General features: G+C 42.5%; 1 protein-coding gene across 4 annotated transcripts in view; it reads right to left on the reverse strand.

The window, feature by feature from the left end:
* Positions 1-19,375, reverse strand: part of LOC144509341 (ribosomal protein S6 kinase 2 alpha-like) — a 243,804-nt gene that overhangs the window by 111,931 nt on the left and 112,498 nt on the right. Inside the window, exon 1 of one of the 4 annotated variants that reach the window (XM_078238032.1) lies at positions 586-672. The exons of 2 other annotated variants lie outside the window; for them this stretch is intronic. In XM_078238032.1, coding sequence (XP_078094158.1) covers positions 586-627 — 42 coding nt within the window. In that variant the 5' untranslated portion in view covers positions 628-672. Of the gene's footprint in view, positions 1-585; positions 673-19,375 lie in introns of those variants that run through there. One more of the 4 variants, XM_078238033.1, reaches the window with a different exon arrangement.

Below are 19,375 nucleotides of genomic sequence, written 5' to 3' on the forward strand. Positions count from 1 at the left end.
ACTTTGCCAATGCAGCTATTCTTTTAGGTGTCAGCCTGGAGACCAATTTTGGTAAAATAATCAACAATATAAACACCATAGGGGACACAAATCATTGGAAGAAATCCCAGCTGGTTTTCCCATCCCTAGACTAGGTGCCAAAGGTAATTGAAACCCCAGTTTAGGTCAGTTAATTCAGCACAAACTAATGATTAAAATTTTTGCTTTGCTTTTCTCTTTAGCTCAGTTTTATCTTGAGTAAGGCCTTTGCCAACTCAATCATTAAGGAAGACATAAAAATAATTTAAAGAATGGTTTCTGTTTGTGCATGTCCAAATTATTTCAGAACATCATTTGTGACAGCTGGAAGGCCTGAACTGAAAGGCTGTCAATCATTAAGGCTAATCGCATAGAATCTCCAAACTCACACATTTGCACTCCATGAGAGAGAAATAAAATTCTATACTTTGGTGCACGTGGCAAACCCCTTCACAGATGGAACTCAACTTCCCAGAAGTAAGAAATACTAATGCAGCCAAAACTGTGTAGAATGTCTCAAGTTACAAGATTAAGATTGCATTCTTAACCCAATCAAAAAAAACTTGCCTCTTGCAATTTGGTTTTACTTCCAAACAGTGTCTTCAGCATTCTGTAGCAGCTAGTGACAACCAGCCATGTCCGCAATGTAGTCACAGTAACATTACACAAGCTAGCCTTCAGTCTTTATTCAGTGTCTTGTGCAATTTCCTTCTTTAAACCACAATGGTCACTCAATGCGCACCACCTAATTCAGATACTAAAATCTAGTTCCTTCATTGAAATGACGCCTGATTTTGACTAAGCTAGCTCAGTCTTCAAAAGTTGTGCTTTTACCGTTCAGTGATTAAAACATTTCTAGCCAATTAATTAAACCTTTTCTAGGAATCCTGAAATTGTCTGGCTCCTGCTGCTCATCAATAAAATGTATCACTCTTCTGATGAAAGGGCACTGGGAGAAGAGAGATTTTTTTTGTCCTGCAAATGATTTTGATTTTGTATATTTCCAGCAAAAGTTTCAAGCTGTCTTCCAGGACTTGCAGAATTCAGTACAAATGCCATAAGCCCTCAGAAAAAAGTTGAAAAATACTGTTTTCTACCTCAAACAAACACTATTTCACTGTTTTCAAGGACCTCTTACACCAAAGTACAGGATATTGTGGTCCTTAAATTATAAAATAGTGCAGGTGAAAAGATTTGTAATCAGCTCAATGCTGATTACTTGCATCAGACAATATAATTCCTGTCCCAGGAATTCCTGTTCTCATTGTCAATGCTCATCATAGATCATAAACTTCAAAAGAATGTTGTCATGCAATCCTAACAAGTGACTATCAAGAGACCCATATAAATATATTCTTCAAATTTATCATCGTATTCAGAAGTGTTGATTTCTACTGGCTAAATAAAACAACGTAACAGGAAGCTGCAATAATACCAGCTTCAAAGCTGTACGACTATTTTCAGCAAACAACCAATTCATCAAGCACTACCTCTGTGAGGATTCTTGAAACATAATACCTGTGCTATGTTTCTATGATCACCACTAACCTCCCTCACCCATCTCTGATGAAAAAACTCAATGAGTTTTGCAGTTTTTTTTCCCCATGATACTTGTATTCTCCAATTCCAGTATCTTTTTCTTTATTTGTCAAGCGAATGAAACAATCCTGAAATAGAGGCTTTCCTGCTTCTCTTCCTGTACAGCTGACTACACAATGAGTCAGAATTCTAATTAAGAGCTAAGAGACAGTGTTCACCTTACAAATCTCATTTGTAAGTGCCCCTCCACCTCACCAGTGTCCTCGTACAAAGTAAATCACTCTCAATGATACCTTATAAAGTATATTTTGGAACTTGCCATTACTTAACAACTACCAATGTATGAACATGAACACGTATGAATTTTCACACTGACCTAACAGAATGCAGGTAAGGAAGGAAAAGAAAAAGTGTGTATTCATATGGTACTTTTCACATCCCCAAAACATTCCAAAGCATTTCATAGGCAAGTTGGTGGGTATTCATAAGCGAGTCCTAGTTCAGTGATCAATTTGAATGCAGCACAGTTACACAAATAGTAACAAGTTCCTTTTTGGTGCTGCCCAATGAACTATCAATCTGAATTAGAGGTTGAAAACCAAATACTTGTTTCGAGTATGGGAACTTTAGTTGTGATGAACCAAACTCAGTTGCTCTTCCTAACGATGTTACATTTATGCCACATTATGACTCAAACTTCTCATCTACTATACCAAAAATATTTTTAAAAGAAATCTCTGATTTGCAGCTTACATTATCGGCATAAAGATGGATAAATTATATGCGACAGATAAAAGGCCCGATTTTACCATCAAGTTGCGCCCGTTTTCGGGCACGAAAACTTGGTAAAGTCGGACGTGAGGCAAGTAGTGCGATCCGCGCCCGCCTCCGCGCCGGTTCCCCCTTTGCCAAGGGCCGAAAATGGTCGCCATTGGGACCACGCCCAAAACGGGCACGACGTCAATTTAAAAGCATTTAAATTGACTTAATGTGCTGCACGCCCAAACTTACCGGCACCTCCCTCTTTACCACCGCATTTGGCGCAAAACAGACATGGTCTGCAAAGGTCTGAGTCAGGCGCACCAGTTATTGAGGAGGTAAGTTCTGAGCATCAGGCGGCTCTCTGTATCAGATCGTTGGGGGGGGGGGGGGAGGGGTCCACTGTCACTCTGCCTCTGCTCAGTGAGGGGGAAGGAGGAGTCCGCTGCCACTCTGCATGTGATCGGTGGGTGGGGGGGGTCCGCTGCCACTCTGCGTGTGATCGATGGGCGAAGGGGGCAGGGGACCACGATCAGTCTGGGTAGCGGGGGGTGGGGGGATAAGGGGGGGGGTGGGGCAATGTCTGTGGGAGCCAGGGGGAGGCATATTTGGCCCGGGAAGGATGTGGCAGGGGAGCATTTTCTATTTTTTTTACTGCGCATGCGCAGTTGGAGGCACCGACCGGAGCTGCAGTGTTTCGGGCATGTTAAGCCCCGCCCACAAGCTTCTGCAGCGCGATTCAGAATCACTGCTATTTTCTCAGGCAGAGTGTTTTTGGGGGCGCCTGAGAACGGGTCTAAAAGTAGGATCTGAAACACTCCCAGTTTCAAGTTCGCCCAATCAAAATGGTAAAATAGGGCCCAAAGAGATCATTGCTTTTTAAATCATCGGGAAGCCTCTATTTTTAGTAGTTAATTTAAGATTACTTTTGTTTGGAAAAAGGGTGGTGCTGCCAGGCCATAATTATTGGCTCATCATCTTGAGGTGAGGCTGGACCTTCTTCAATTTGATGATGAAGGAATGCAAGTTAGTTCAAGTCAGGGTAACATGCGACCTGGAGTGGAATTCAGAGGCTATAATGGTCCCACAATACTGCTATTCTTGTTGTATTTCTTGGTGTTTGAGAGGTCGTTGAAGTAAACCAAAGATGTGGCTGGTAATTTTAAAATTGGTTACTGTAACCTGACAGTTTTCTCAACCAACTTGCTTTTTCCATGTTTAAGATGATCATTGCCACCTTTTATACAAAATTTTGCTTCAAGAAATGACCATTGCTCTCAGGAATGAATAAGGTTTATTTACCAACTTTAGACAGATGGCAAAATCACTTCAATATGTTTACATGGATGCTAGAATCAGAGGTAAATTAGTTGTGCTGATATGTCAGGAGATCTCGCCAGTAGAACCTGTCATAAAGACTCGAGCACAAAATCTATTGCTTAAAAGCAATACTGAGGGAATCACTGTCAGAGATGCTGTCTTTCAGGTAATTAATTTTACATCTGCCTATCAGGTTGAGGCAAAAGATCCCATGACACTATTTTGAAGAATAACTGGGGTGTACTTACTGGTGTTCAGGCCAATATTTATCCCTTAAACAATGTCACAAAAACAGATTACTTGATCATAATCTCATTGCTGTTTGTGGGACTTTACAATGCACAAATTATTGCTGCATCTTTATATTGCAACACTTGTCCTGTCAATGAAGGGAACAGCTAAGACAGGTTTTTGAGGGAAAGCCCTTATCCTGTGGCTTTCACCATGACCTTCTCAAGGGCAATTAGGAAAGAGCAATAAATACAAGCCTTTCCGGAAATACTCTTATTCCATGAACAAATTCCACTATTCAAAGATTAGCAAACATGAGTGAACGTGTGTTAATTCCAGTAAGCAACTGATAATAACAAGGGTTTCTATTTGACAACTGGGAAACCTTGCATTCCAGGTACCATGATTTGAAATTTTCACAGGGGTTCTCCTAATTTCCCAAAGCCGAGAGTGACGGTCCTTGGCATCAAGGCAGCATTTGACTGAGTGTGGCATCCAAAAGCCTGAGCCAAATTAGTCAATAGGAATCAGGGGAAAACTCTCCACTGGTTGGAATACCTAGCACAAAGGACGATGGTTACATTTGTTGGAGGTTAATCATCGCAGTCCCAGGGCATTACTGCAGGAGTTCCTAAGGGTAGTATCCTAGACCCAACTATCTTCAGCTGCTTCATCAATGACTTTCCTTCTATCATTAGGTCTGAAGTGGGATGTTTGCTGATGATTGCTCAATATTCAGCACCATTTGCGACTTCTCAGATACTGAAGCAGCCTGTGTCCATATGCAGAAAAATCTGGAGAGTCAGGCTTGCGCTGTTAAGTAGCAAGTAACATTTGTGCTACACATGTGCCTGGCAATGACCATCTCCAACCATCCCCCCATGACATTCAATGGCATCACTATTGTTAAATCCACTACTATCAACATCCTGTGGTTTACCATTGACTAGAAACTAAAATGGACCAGCCATATAAATAGTCTGGCTATTTGAGAAGATCAGAAGCTGGAATTCTACAGCAAGCAACTCACATCCCTGACAACCAAAGGCTGTCCACCATCTACAAGGCTCAAGTCAGGAATGTGACGGAATTTTCTCAGTCACCTGGATGACTGCAGTTCTAGCAACACTCAAGAAGCTTGATACCATCCAGGACAAAGCAGCCCACATGATTAGCATCCTCATCCACCACCTTAAGTATTCACTTCCCCCCTCCATCCTCTGAATGATGCACAGTGGTAGCAGCGTGTACCATCTAACAGGCTTGTCCAACATACAGCCCCGCTGGTTTCAATCCAGCCCGCAAACAGTGTTCAAAATATGAGTAAGTGGAAGGACAGGTGATGTGTGGGCCCGGCAGCGGCTACCAGGCGCCCCAGTAGTGGCAGTTGGGCACCCTGGCAGTGTCAGTTGGGCACAGCCATTGTGCTGTGGCCATGATGGGGGGGTTATGTCGGAGATCATGTTGGGGGAGGGGGGGGGCTGGGAGGGACGTCAGAGGTCATGATGGGGGTGCATGTCAGGGATCGGGCAGGGGGACCCATCGGGGATGTTCCGATGCTGGGGGCCCCTATGTCTGTGGGAGGAGGGAAGGGGTCTCCCAGTACATTGAAATTGTGCCACCCTTGCAAAATGGTGCCTGAACGCTCTGAAGCTGGGCTCACCAATGGGTTTAGTAGCATCCCCCTTCTCCCCATACCGTAATTTCACCATTATGACACATTCAGTTTTTGGGAGAATTCCGCCCACGTATCTCATAAACAGACCCTCCCTCAAATAGGTTAAGCACCTCTGCCATATCCTGTAGAGCCACAGAGAAATTTTGGCGCAGAAAGAGGCCATTCAGCCCATCACGCCTTCAACAGCCATAAAAGAGAGAAAATAAACTCGCCACTCATTTTAATCCCATTTTCCAGCACCTGGTCCATAGTCTTGCAGTTTACAGTATTTCAGATGCAGATCCAGGTATCTTTTAAATGAGTTAAGTGTGTCAGCCTCAACCACTAACTTAGGTAGCAAATTCCAGATGCTCACCACCCTAGAGTGAAAAGGTTTCTCCACACGTCCCCTTTCATTCTTCTAGCAATCACCTTAAATCTATGCCTGCTGGTAATTGACCACGCCACTAGGGGAAACAAGTCTTTCCTGGTTACCCTGTCTAGGCCTCTCATAATTTTATACACCTCAATTAGTCACCCCATCGCCTCCTCTATTCTAAGGAAAACAACCTAGTCTATCCAATTTATCCTCATAGCTTCAATTTTCAAGCCCTGGAAATATTCTTGTAAGAGAGGCGATGGCCTAGTGGCATTATTGCTAGACTATTAATCCAGAAACTCAGCTAATGTTCTGGGGACCCAGGTTCGAATCCCCCACAGCAGATGATGAAATTTGAATTGAATAAAAAATATCTGGAATTAAGAATCTACTGATGACCCACAAAACCATTGTCAATTGTTGGAAAAACCAATCTGGTTCACTAATGTCCTTTAGGGAAGGAAATCTGCCATCCTTACCTGGTCTGGCCTACATGTGACTCCAGCACAGCAATGTGGTTGACTCTCAACTGCTCTCCAATGGCAACTAGAGATGCTGGCCAGCCAGCGACGCCCATGTCCCACGAATGAATAAAAAGATTTTTTAAATCTCTGTACTCTCTCCAGTGTAATTATATCCTTCCTGTAATATGATGACCAGAACTATACACAAAACTCCAGCTGAGGTCCAACCAGCATTTTATACAGTTGCATCATTACATCCCTGCTTTTGTATTCAATACCTCACCTGTCCTGCAACCTTCAAGGACCTATGGACATGCATCCAAAGTCTCTCACTTCCTCAACCCTCTCAATATCTTACGATTGATTGAGTATTCCTTGCTTTGTTTGCCCTCCTCAAATGCATCACCTCACACTTTTCCAGCTTGAATTCCATTTGCCACTTCTCATTCTGGAGTTGACAGCCATCTTCTTCATTATTAACTATGCAGCCAATTTTTGTGTCATCTGCAAATTTTCCAATCATGCCACCCATATTAAGTCTAAATCATTAGCATATACAACAAATAGCAAGAGTCCCAATGAACCATGTGGGACACCACTGGAAACTGTTTTCCATTTGCAAAAACATCCATCGACTATTATCCTTTGTTTCATGTCACTGAGACAACTATGTATTCAAAATGTCACCTTCTCCTGTATCCCATGAGATCTCACGGAATTTTTCTGATCTATCCCTTGCACACCTTTTAAATAATGGTACAATGTTCACAGACCTTCAATCCTCTGGTAGCTCACCTGCATAGTGAGGATTGGAAAATGATCCTCAGCGAATCCACTATTTCCTCCCTTCAATAATCCCTGGATACAACTCATCTGGTCCTGGTAATTTATCCATCTTTAAGAATACCAGTCTCTCTAGTTTTTCCTTTCTCATTATGCTTATCTAATATTTCACACCCCCTTCTTTAACTAGAATATCTGAATCATCCCACTCTTCAGTGAAGACAGAGACAAAGTATTCACTGAGAACCCTGCCCACCTCTTTTAAATCAACCCACAAGTTATCATGTACCAAGTTTTGGATTAAAATACATTGGTTTTTGAACAGTTTGCTCAGCGATGGAAACTAGTTCAAAAATCTGATTTTTGAATCAGAGCTCTATTTTGTTCAGCCTGAGGCCTGAACACCAGAACAACAATGGCGATGGCAAGTCTTCAGGAGAAAAGACACTGCTTGATGTGGGAATGAGAGAACAGAGGTTGCAAAAAAGAAACTGCCTGCTAAGAGGTCAGGGGAAACAGAATCTCAGAACAGTTATGTCATAAGTGTCATTATTGGTTAAATCAAATTTCAACTGCAGGAACAGTGAGACCTTACAATAGGGAAGAGGATATCAATTTATGGCAGGGTTAATTATGATAACATACATGACTGAATAACCCGCAAAATCTATTCTCTGGGAAATACCTGAAACTTATTCTTGGACAAGATACGGGAAAGCCTTTAGTACCTATGGAATCATACCCCAGCTTTGCACAAGCATCTCAACCTTTGAAAAAAGGGAATTGGAGTGTTTTCTTTTTGAATAAAAATGGAAATTTATTTCTTTAGTTTTAAATAAAATCTTAAATTTAGTTACCCAAACTTTCTGAGTTACATGCACATATTTTTGGTGATATGCTAAGAGTGGAAGTATTGACAGCCTGTATATTGGCTGGAATAATGGAACTCACTTTATATTAATTATTGGACAAGTACCAAATGCAGCTTTGAATTGTCCAAAATATTTAACCATGTCCACTCAAGTGGAAGGTTTGCAGCACTGTTTGACTAATGCAGTTTCTGCAAATTTCTACCACTGCATTATCAATTATTGGAAGAATTTTGAAAGCACCTTTTTTGTCACCTTTTTTTGAAGGCCATCATGTCCTCAAACAGGACCAGCAGAATAAAAAAGAAATCAATATTATCCCACCACATCAGTACATTATTACACGAAGACACATTAATGAATCAATAACTGGCAGGTATTCCCTCTACTCCCCCTCCCAACACTCCCGATACCACTATCAGCGGAAGGAGACAACCACCTTCCATCCTTCCCACAATAACACCTTCCTCCCAAGTCAAACAGAATTAAGAAACAAGACAAACGTCAGCAGCAAGATCAGAATCTGGAAATATGAGATTCAACCAAACCCATTCAGTGGAATGGAAGCTGGACAAACAGGACTACAAATTCCAGAGAAAATGAGGCAATTTCTATCTCTATGTTTGGTTGTTTGCAGACATTTTGTGTAAGATGTCTGTCTACCTTTTGGAGCTAATGTATCCAGAAAAATAAATTCTTAATAAAAGCTAAAATGCTGATTTTCTGAAAAACATTTTTAGTGAGACCGGTCTCATCCAGTATTACTGTCTGACAGGTTTCAAAATTTCTGATTTTGGAAAGCTTTTATTCATGGTCAGAGATTGGTTTATAACTCATTGTTTCATGTAGTTTTCTCCTATTTATTCTGTACACACACTTTTTGTTTCTATTCCCCAGCTTTGCAATGTTAGCACTTCAGTATTGGTCAAATCTTTAAAATAATACTGCTGAACTTGCAGGATAAAGACATATCTGGATCTGGTTTAAACAGGTAGAGTCCTAAATGGACTAAGAAATCAAAAGTGAAACAAAAATGGAAAATTGGCCCCTATCAGGTAGATAGATACCTGGGCAATTTTAACTTTTGTAATCTCTCTTTCTTTTTCTCTCTATTGAAGGTGTACTTTACAATTTGCACTCAATCTTGGAACATCTAGATAACAAGGACACCTATGTCAGACTCCTATTTATTGACTACAGCTCAGCCTTCAACACTATTATCCCCACAAAACTCATCTCCAAACTCCGTGGCCTGGGCCTCAGCACCTCCCTCTGCGACTGGATTCTGAACTTCCTAACCCACAGACCACAACCAGTAAGGATAGGCAACAACACCTCCTCCACGATCATCCTCAACACCAGTGCCCCACAAGGCTGTGTTCTCAGCCCCCCACTACACTCCTTATTCACTTATGACTGTGCAGCCAAATTCCTCTCCAATTCGATTTTCAAGTTTGCTGACGACACCACCGTAGTGAGTCGGATTTCAAACAATGATGAGACAGAGTACAGGAATAAGATAGAGAATCTGGTGAACTGGTGCGGCAACAATAATCTCTCCCTCAATGTCAACAAAATGAAGGAGATCGTCATCGATTTCAGGAGGCGCAAAGGAGAACATGCCCCTGTTACATCAATGGGGACGAAGTAGAAACGGTCGAGAGCTTCAAGGTTTTAGGTGTACAGATCACCAACAACCTGTCCTGGTCCCACCATGCCGACACTATAGTTACGAAAGCCCACCAATGCCTCTATTTTCTCAGAAGACTAAGGAAATTTGGCATGTCAGCTACGACTCTCACTAACCTTTACAGATGCACCATAAAAAGCATTCTTTTTGGTTGTATCACAGCTTGGTATGGCTCCTGCTCTGCCCAAGACTGCAAGGAACTACAAAAGGTCGTGAATGTCGCCCAATCCATCACGCAAACCAGCCTCCCATCCACTGACTCTGTCTACATTTCCCACTGCTTCAGCAAAGCAGCCAGCATAATTAAGGACCCGATGCACCCCGGACATTCTCTCTTCCACCTTCTTCCTTCGGGAAAAAGATACAAAAGTCTGAGGTCACGTACCAACCGACTCAAGAACAGTTTCTTTCCTGCTGCTGTCAGACTTTTGAATGGACTTACCTTGCATTAAGATGATCTTTTTCTACACCCTAGCTCTGACTGTAACTTTACATTCTGCACCCTCTCGTTTCCTTCTCTATGAACGGTATGTTTTGTCTGTATAGCGCACAAGAAACAATGCTTTTCATTGTATGTTAATACATGTGACAATAATAAATCAAAAATCAAATTTTACAGAGTACATTTCGACATAAAGGCAAGAATTCCTCCTACGCTTTCTGCTGAAACAATTATTATGTGAATCACTAAAGGAAACTGAACTGAGGATTTCAATGTTAAAACATCATCATGCACATCCTCAATTTTCAAAGAAACCCACTCAATTCTATTGAGGATATAAATGATAAATCATAAGGGTCTAACACAGATCCAGATAAGGCAGGACATATCTACATCCCCCTTTAAATACATCCCTAATGGTTAATTTGATTACTGGTAAGAAATGTTTTGATGGTACAAGCCTTTATGGTTTAATTAGCATCAATCCTTTCCTTTTCTTCTTCAAGTAACTAGGTTTAAGAACTTCCACAAAAACAGATGAGAGGTCAATTTAATTATTTTACATTTGCAATCAACAGATTTTTTGCTAAACAAGGGCACAAAAATATGTACAGCCAAGGCAGATGGATTGAGTTAAGATACAAATCAACCATGTTCTCAGGGGATGGCAGAACAAACTTGAGGAGTGCCCCACAAGGCTGTGTTCTCAGCACCTTACTATACTCCTGAAACACCGATGACTGTGTGGCCAAATTCCCCTCCAACTCGGTTTTCGAGTTTACTGACGACACCACCGTACTGGGTCGGATCTCAAACAATGACGAGACAGAGTACAGGAATGAGATAGAGAATCTGGTGAACTGGTACAATGACAATAATCTCTCCCTCAATGTCAACAAAACGAAGGAGATTGTCATCAACTTCAGGAAGCACAGCGCAGTACATACCCCTGTCAACATCAATGGGGATTAAATAGAAATGGTCGAAAGCTTCAAGTTTTTAGGTGTCCAGATCACCCACAACCTGTCCTGGTCCCCCCATGCCGACACTATTGTTAAGAAAGTCCACCAACGCCTCTACTTTCCCAGAAGACTAAGGAAATTTAGCATGTCAGCTACGACTCTCACCAACTTTTACAGATGCACCATAAAAAGCATTATTTCTGGTTGTATCACAGCTTGGTATGGCTCCTGCTCTGCCCAAGACCGCATAAAACTACAAAAAGTCGTGAATGTAGCCCAATCCATCATGCAAACCAGCCTCCCATCCATTGACTCTGTCTACACTTCCCGCTGCCTCAGCAAAGCAACCGTATAATTAAGGACCCCACACACCCTGGACATTCTCTCTTCCACCTTCTCCCATCGGGAGAAAGATACAAAAGTCTGAGGTCACGTACCAACTGACTCAAGAACAGCTTCTTCCCTGCTGCCATCAGACTTTTGAATGGATATACCTTGCATTAAGTTGATCTTTCTCTATACCCTAGCTATGACTGTAGCACTATATTTTGCACTGTCTCGTTTCCTTCTCTATGAACGACATGCTTTATCCGTATAGCACGCAAGAAACAATATTTTTCACTGTAGACTCATACATGTGACAATAAGAAATCAAATCAAGAACTACACATGTTTCAACATTATCAAACAGAAAGTGCTGAAAAAACTCTGGTCACACTTGTGTAGAGAGAAACAGAGTTAACATTTCCCATGACTGATCTTCATATTTTGATGTTCCCAGTTGCATAGAATTTTAGTTAGGCCACGTTTAAAATGTTGCATACAGTTTTGATCACCACACTACTAGAAGGATGTGGAGGCTTTGGAGGGGGTATAGAAAAGGTTTATCAGGATGATGCCTGGTTTGGAGGATATTAGCCACGAGGATTGGACAAACTTGGCTTGTTTTCACTTTAAGGTTGGAGGCTGAGGGACAACCTGAGAGAATTTTACAAAATTATGAGGGGCATGGGATACAGACCACATAGAGGCAAAAGGTCTTTAGTTTAGAAAGGCATTTAGTTGATGCAGATTTGGTGGGCCGCAGGGCCTGTTCCTGTGCTGTACTGTTCTTTGTCCTCTCCAACCACATCAAAAGTACCAATCAGGCTCCCCATCACCGAAAATCTAAAGCATATTGCGCCAAGGATATCTTACTGAAAAGAAGAATTGTCAAGACACCCATTAGCTGGGTATCTCGGAGAGAGATGTGACCCTCCTCCTCCTCAAGATAATGGAAACCCTCTAGGATTAACTATATATCAACATCCCATCTATCTGGATAAAGAAAGGAAACTCCAAAGAGGGAGGAGCATCAGGATTATCTAACACACCAGACGTAGTGTTTCAGCATAGATTTTTGCAGGAAGGATACCAGGAACAGAACAGCATAATTCTCACAAGGAACAGGATACTGCCGCCCAGGGGAGCCCAAACCTAGAAGACATATAGACTGGAAGTCTCCACAAAAGACCACTGGAGAAAATGACTTTCTCCTCCAACCAGCCTAATCTCCAACCGAAGAGAAACTCCAACTGCACTGAGCCAAAGCTCCCAGACTCCAACTCAGGCCCCGCAGCTAACAAGGCACTGCATTCCCAAGGGAATCAAGTCTCAAGAAGGAGAGCAGTCCTGAAGACCCCAGAAAGGTAAGTATTGGGGAGTGCAATCTACTCCTCCATCCAACATGCCCTCCACCTGACCCGAGAAAACAACTTGCCAATGACACACCAGAACAATGGTCTCCAAATAGTCAATCGTGATCGACAGGTTGATCCTGGAGTCTCGAAAAGTGGATTGTCATTGGCTACCGAACCACTGCCGATAACGTGCGGGACTCAGACTTCTTGTGATGATCAGCTCATTGGCTGCCCATCCACTGCCAAAAATGTGCGGGACCCAGGCTTAGAATCATTGAATCCCGACAGTGCAGAAGGAAGCCATTCGGTCCATTGAGTCTGCATTGACAACAGTGCCACGCAGGCCCTATTCCCGTAACCCCACATATTTACCCCCCCAATCCCCCTGACACTAGAGTCAATTTAGCATGGCCAATCAACCGAACCCGCATTTCTTTGGACTGCGGGAGGCTGGAATTGAACCCAGTCCCTGGCGCTGTGAGGCGGCAGTGCTAACCACTATGCCACCTTGCCACTTCTCATTACGATGAGCGAGTCAGCTCATTGTTACCGAACAGCTGCCAAAAATGTGCCAAACCTGGGCTTCTCATGATGATGAGCGAATCAACTCATTGACTGCCAAACTGCACCAAAAATATGCAGAACTCGGGTTTCTTGTGATGACAAGCGAATCAGCTCATTGACTGCTGAATCTCAGGTGCCAAAGCTGGGTGAAGACAAAATGATGATCGAGGAGCAAAAACCTACCATTTCCACCAGGAATGAGAAAGTACATTTTTTTAAAGAATGTCAGAGGCAAGACCATTTGTCTCATTTGTCAACAGAGTATAATCCTGAGTTAAAGAGATAATTTGGAACGGCATCACAAGAGAATGCGTGCAACTCAATTCGTGCTAGAGTCTGCAACATTGCTTGTTCAAATAATTACTCGAGGAGCTTGATGTCACCTTTGGTGAGCAATTCCTTCATGCAGATGTGAGGTGGGTAAGCTAAGGAAAAGTCCCCCAGAGATTTTTAGATCTGTTCCCTGAATTGTCACTTTTCTTAAATCAAGAAATGAGGTGTACTGAGAGCAGTTTGTTAATGCGTGGTTGCTAGACTTCCCGTTTCTTACGCACATAAGTGCAAAATTGAATGAACTGAAGGGGCAGGACAGATGTCACACATGATCAGTGCAGTGAACGTGCTCAAGTTGAAACTGGGCCTGTGGTCCTCTCAGTTAAAGAACAAAACTACTGAGCAATTCTCAAATCTGGAGAAAGTCCAATAACAGGTCAAATAGGAAGAGTTCCACCCAAACAAATTCTGTGACCATCTAAACAAATTGGGAAAGGATTTCAACAGACGATTTCAGGAGTTAGACAGGATGGAACAAATCATTATATTTGTCTCAAATTTCTTTTTTTCAAGTGAACATTGGTAATTGACAGCAAAACTTCAGCGAGTGTTCGAACAAAGCAGTGTACTTGACATGGAAATAATCACCATGCAAAATGGCACAGAGCTGAAACCCAGGTCAAGAGACACAGACTTTTGGAGACTTGTAAAGAGAGATAAATACTCTCTTCTGACATTGTATGCACTCACGGTGAAGGCCCACTTTGGTTCTACATACTGCTGTAAGGTAACTTTCTCCCCAAATAGAATCTACAGTGCAGGAGTAGGCCATTCAGCCCATTGAGCCTGCACAACAATAATCCCCACCCAGGCCCTATCCCCTTAATCCCACGTATTTGCCCTCCTAATCCTCCTGACACTAAGGGGCATTTTAGTACGGCCAATCAGCAATGTATCGTTCTCATCTCACAGATGCCCATCTGATGGACTATATGAGACTGGCCATCTCAAACTATGACCCAGGCTACACACCACTCACCGATAGGAGGAATCTTACCAAGACATGGCAGGGCGTAGGTTCCAGCTAATTTAACCACACTCTGTCACAAAAAAGCACACCGCATTGTTGGGGGACAGGGCTGTCCTAATTGTATGGAGATCAGGGCACCATGTTTAAAGAATGCCCTGACCAAAACAAAAAGCAACTTCCCCCACCACGGAGGTCTCAGGGGTTCCCTGCCGCCCCATGATCAGAGCCGGCATTCATTCCCAGTAATTGGAGCTGGTATCCACCTTCCCCATAGTGCCAGCACCACCACCCGCCCCCAAACCCTTCCTGAACTTTGGACCCCCTTCCCCACAATCCACCCCCCCTTCCCCCCAAATGGCCATCACCGGCATCCCAGCTCTCACGTTTGCTCTCACCCACCACCACATAAGTGAGTCCCCCCCCCCGCAGGAGACTGCCACTGGGGTCCACCCCGGCACTGCCCCAGGTATTGTTCCAACTCAGCAGTGCAACCTATGCCAAGGGGCATTCCCTCTTCCCCAGGAGCTGTACTCACTTTTATGCCCTGAGGGGGAGGGGGAATCCCCACGACAGGTTCACGTCTGGGTGTAAACTATTGTAAACTATGCTGACATGGTTTAAAAATATGCCTCGGGCTCAATATACAACAAGAGGGGTCTTAATAGTATGCAATTGTATGTAAATGTATTGCAATCAGGTTCATACCCATTGTGGCAAGAGGCCATGAAAATTGGAAGTCGCGGTCTCAGCGAGATTCACAACTTCCGGATTTTCCTGGGTCTTGAGCCCCCGCCGCCATTCCCACAGACAGCGAACATGGGTTCATATTGCCTCCCATCTCATGGTATGCAAGTACAGGTGTTACACTAAGAATAGGTCAGTGTTATGCACAAGTACATTTTGGTGAGGGGGTTAGTAAAGTTGAATTTTATGACTATATCTCATGCTGCATTTGATGCTAAAAGTGACCTTGTGCTTAAAATGGTTGGAGACCACAAGACTAGAAAAAGGACCAACAAGCCAATAGTATTCACATCACTCATATACATTAAGCAAAGCAAACTATCCCCTTTTTTAGGTAGCCCACAGGCACCATTTAGGCCCCATTATCAATTCCATTCAATTCATTCCCCCTTCAGAGAAACCCTAACAGCCAGATAAAATGCCCACCATATAATCCATAAGCCACATAATCAAGTAACCACTGCCACTATCTGCGCAACCAAATCAAAATAAACCAACCTAACAGTCTAGATAGCCAATGATTAGTCAATAATGCCTGGACTTGCACCAGAACATAATTCCTCCACTCCAATAACACCAGAGACGCCAATGACAAACAAAAAGAATGCAGTATTTTCCAGAATACAAGATCTGTCTGTACTTTTTCAACAAGCAAGCTTTCATAAATTCCAGAATAACAAAATTACGAAAGAAAAATGTGATCCCAATAGTCCTTGCGGGGGATTCTCCTCACCTACAACCAGGACTTAAAAAGCCATACCAACCATCTGTACCAAACCTCCTACCCACCACCCTGGTGTGGCACTACGCACCTTACATAAAAAATAAAGTGAAAAGGGTACTAAAAATTGTACTCCCTCAGCATAAATGCAAAGATTACAGCACATCAAAAACAAACCAGGTAAATACCGCACGCCCTCATGTCATCCAACTAACTCAGCATTACCCTCAATAGAAAGGAGACCCACAAACAGTTAAACTATGGCCTCTCTCATTCCACCATCGGAGCATGCCAGTGGACGAATACCATCCAAAAGAAAAAATAGACAACCCTGATTTTCACAGTATAACAGGTGAGAAACGCCTCTGTGCCCGTATATCATTAACCCTGGTCAGGATAAAAGACATGATGTAGAGATGCCGGCGTTGGACTGGGTTAAACACAGTAAGAAGTCTCACAACACCAGATTAAAGTCCAACAGGTTTATTTGGTAGCAAAAGCCACTAGCTTTGGGAGCGCTTGCTGCTCCTTCATCAGGTGAGTGGGAGTTCTGTTCACAAACAGGCATATAAAGACACAAACTCAATTTACAAAATAATGGTTGGAATGCGAGTCTTTACAGGTAATCAAGTCTCAAAGGTACAGACAATGTGAGTGGAGAGAGCTTTAAGCGCAGGTTAAAGAGATGTAAACTGTCTCCGGACAGGACAGTTGGTGAGATTTTGCAAGCCCAGGCAAGTCATGGGGGTTACAGATAGTGTGACATGAACCCAAGATCTCGGTTGAGGCCGTCCTCATGTGTGCGGAACTTGGCTATCTGTTAGATTGACAACACCAGGAACTTGGCTATCAGCTGGATCAATTGGATAAAAGACAACATCAGAATATTCAGGATTATAATCTCAAAGGAACAAAATTCAGGATTAATGATGAACTGCAGGATAAAATATCCATACACTGAGCTCGAAAAGGCCAAAACCATGATGGGATCGTCAAGCAACTTTTAGGATCCATCCAGAGTTTCATCAAAGCCTCTATACCGCCACCATTTCATTGTCCCAAAGCCCCAGCAAAGAAAAGCCTAGGCTCCGACACATCCAGCCGCCCCTACCCTTCTCAACGAACACCGAGGACAAGACAACATAAAAGCCTCAAAGAGCAGATACAATGTGCTTCATCGAATCTGCCCAACCCTCAAATCAAGATTGTGAAAGCACGGCAACTAATTTTCAAATTCAGCTGAGAATTCATCCCCAGCACTCCTCAGGAGACTGGGCACACAGATACTCCTTCTCCGGCTCCATCTCCCCAAGTCAGTCAGGATGCATGACACACCATACAGCAGAATTTCCAAGGACTGACGGTGAACCCTCACCAAGAAAACTGCCTTCTCAAGACAATCCGAAGACAGGATTGTCTTCTCCGCTTCATCCATTCCCTCTAGGATATTTCGCAGTTCATCAACATGAGCACTAAAAATTTGTGCCAGGGAGCCAAGACAGTTGTTCACAACATCACTCATAGGGGCGGCCATCATCTCAGTGCCAACAGCATCATCAAAGCATAGGCCTGCTCACCAGCAAAACTGCCACTGCATACTGGGCCCCACCCCAGCCGTCTCTGACTGCCTCAATCACACTAGGATTTTCTTGACTTAAGTTAGTTCCCCTTTTCCAAAATTCAGCCAAGATCTTCCAGGAACATAGGACAGATTATACACATCAGACTCAGATAATTATGCATTGTGCATCAGGATTAAAAAACAGATTAAGAGATGAGCAGTGCCAGAGCTTGCAAAAACACAGCCGCTCCTGTGCTTAGATCACATGACCCCAAAAAGGATTTATTTTGTATAGATGACATAGTCCTAATGAGTATAAATGTGACATACAATCAATAAACTCTAATTGTAATTTTAACATTTTCCTAACTGTATAAGGATGCTGGGTATGTGTATGAATGTTAAGCAAATAAGGTTAAATCTCTGGATAGTCACATGAGCAGCCTGGGAATGGAGGGATACAAACGATTGGTCTAGTTGGACCAAGGAGCGGCACAGGCTTGGAGGGCCGAAGGGCCTGTTTCCTGTGCTGTACTGTTCTTTGTTCTTAGGTCATGTTCAGATACTGTTCAAACCCAGTATTTCAACACAAACCAAAAAAGAAAAAAATTAATAAAACACAGGAAAAGGATGTTGGTCATATTTGTTAAGTTTCCTGTTTGGAAATTAGTACTGATAGTAAGATTCCCTGATTACTGTACAAGGTGAAAACAGTGTTCTGTTTATTGAATGTGGGTTATCCAATGCCAAAATCAGTTAATGGTGCCACATTATATTTACTAATTGTGATTTATAGATCGGGGTAGGGACAGCCAAAATTGCATTAACTCTATTGCCCACAGGTTCTAACTGCTGTCCAGCTGAACTGCAATTATTAGATAAATCATTGGTTTCATCTCTACCCAAAAACTGTAGAAAGCGATGAGCATGGAGCAGCGAATTGTAAAGCAACTTCAAGTACAAAGAAAAAAATCTGTTTATAATATGAATCTATATTGTCTCATCCATAATTGATACAATAGCATAAGTCATGCCAGCCACAATGTGTGGTGCTTTTACTTTCATCAATACAGATATCTTTCAAGCTCTGTGTCAAGTATTTTATTTCACTTCCGAGTGTCTCAGTCCCTTTGGAATTAAGGATCTACCATTCACAAGTGCAACTTCCTGGTCAGGTATCAGATAATCTCAGCATGCCACCAAACAACTGGGCATCAGGTTTCAAGCAAAAAACAATCACGTTTTTGAAGTTAGATAGGCATTTCCATTCATCCTTACTTCATTACACTAAGCAAATACACTTCTGAAGAAACAATTCTTAGTTCAGGAGATTTCTGCTCACTTACTAACATCCATAGCTCAGAAATAAGCTATCAATAGCATTGATTCATTGCACCAGGCATAAAAATACACCATGTAGCTCAACTTGAACAAGCTAGAATAATCTGTGAATTCAACTAGAATCCATTAGGGCGTGGTAACAGGAAATTTGAAAATTATATTTTGATTTGGCAGAGTTAGCAAGGTTTCATGGAATGGAAATAGTATTTGATAAATAGAGCTTTTTGAAGGTGTGACTCGCAAAATAGATACGGAGGAAACTAGTGGAATAAGTATACCTGGATTCGATATTCAATAAGAACACAAGAGATGATTACACAAAATTAGAGCTCATGGGATCGGATTAACA

Source organism: Mustelus asterias, chromosome 21 (genome assembly GCF_964213995.1).
Source record: "Mustelus asterias chromosome 21, sMusAst1.hap1.1, whole genome shotgun sequence".
In the NCBI taxonomy this organism is placed as follows: Eukaryota; Metazoa; Chordata; class Chondrichthyes; order Carcharhiniformes; family Triakidae; genus Mustelus; species Mustelus asterias.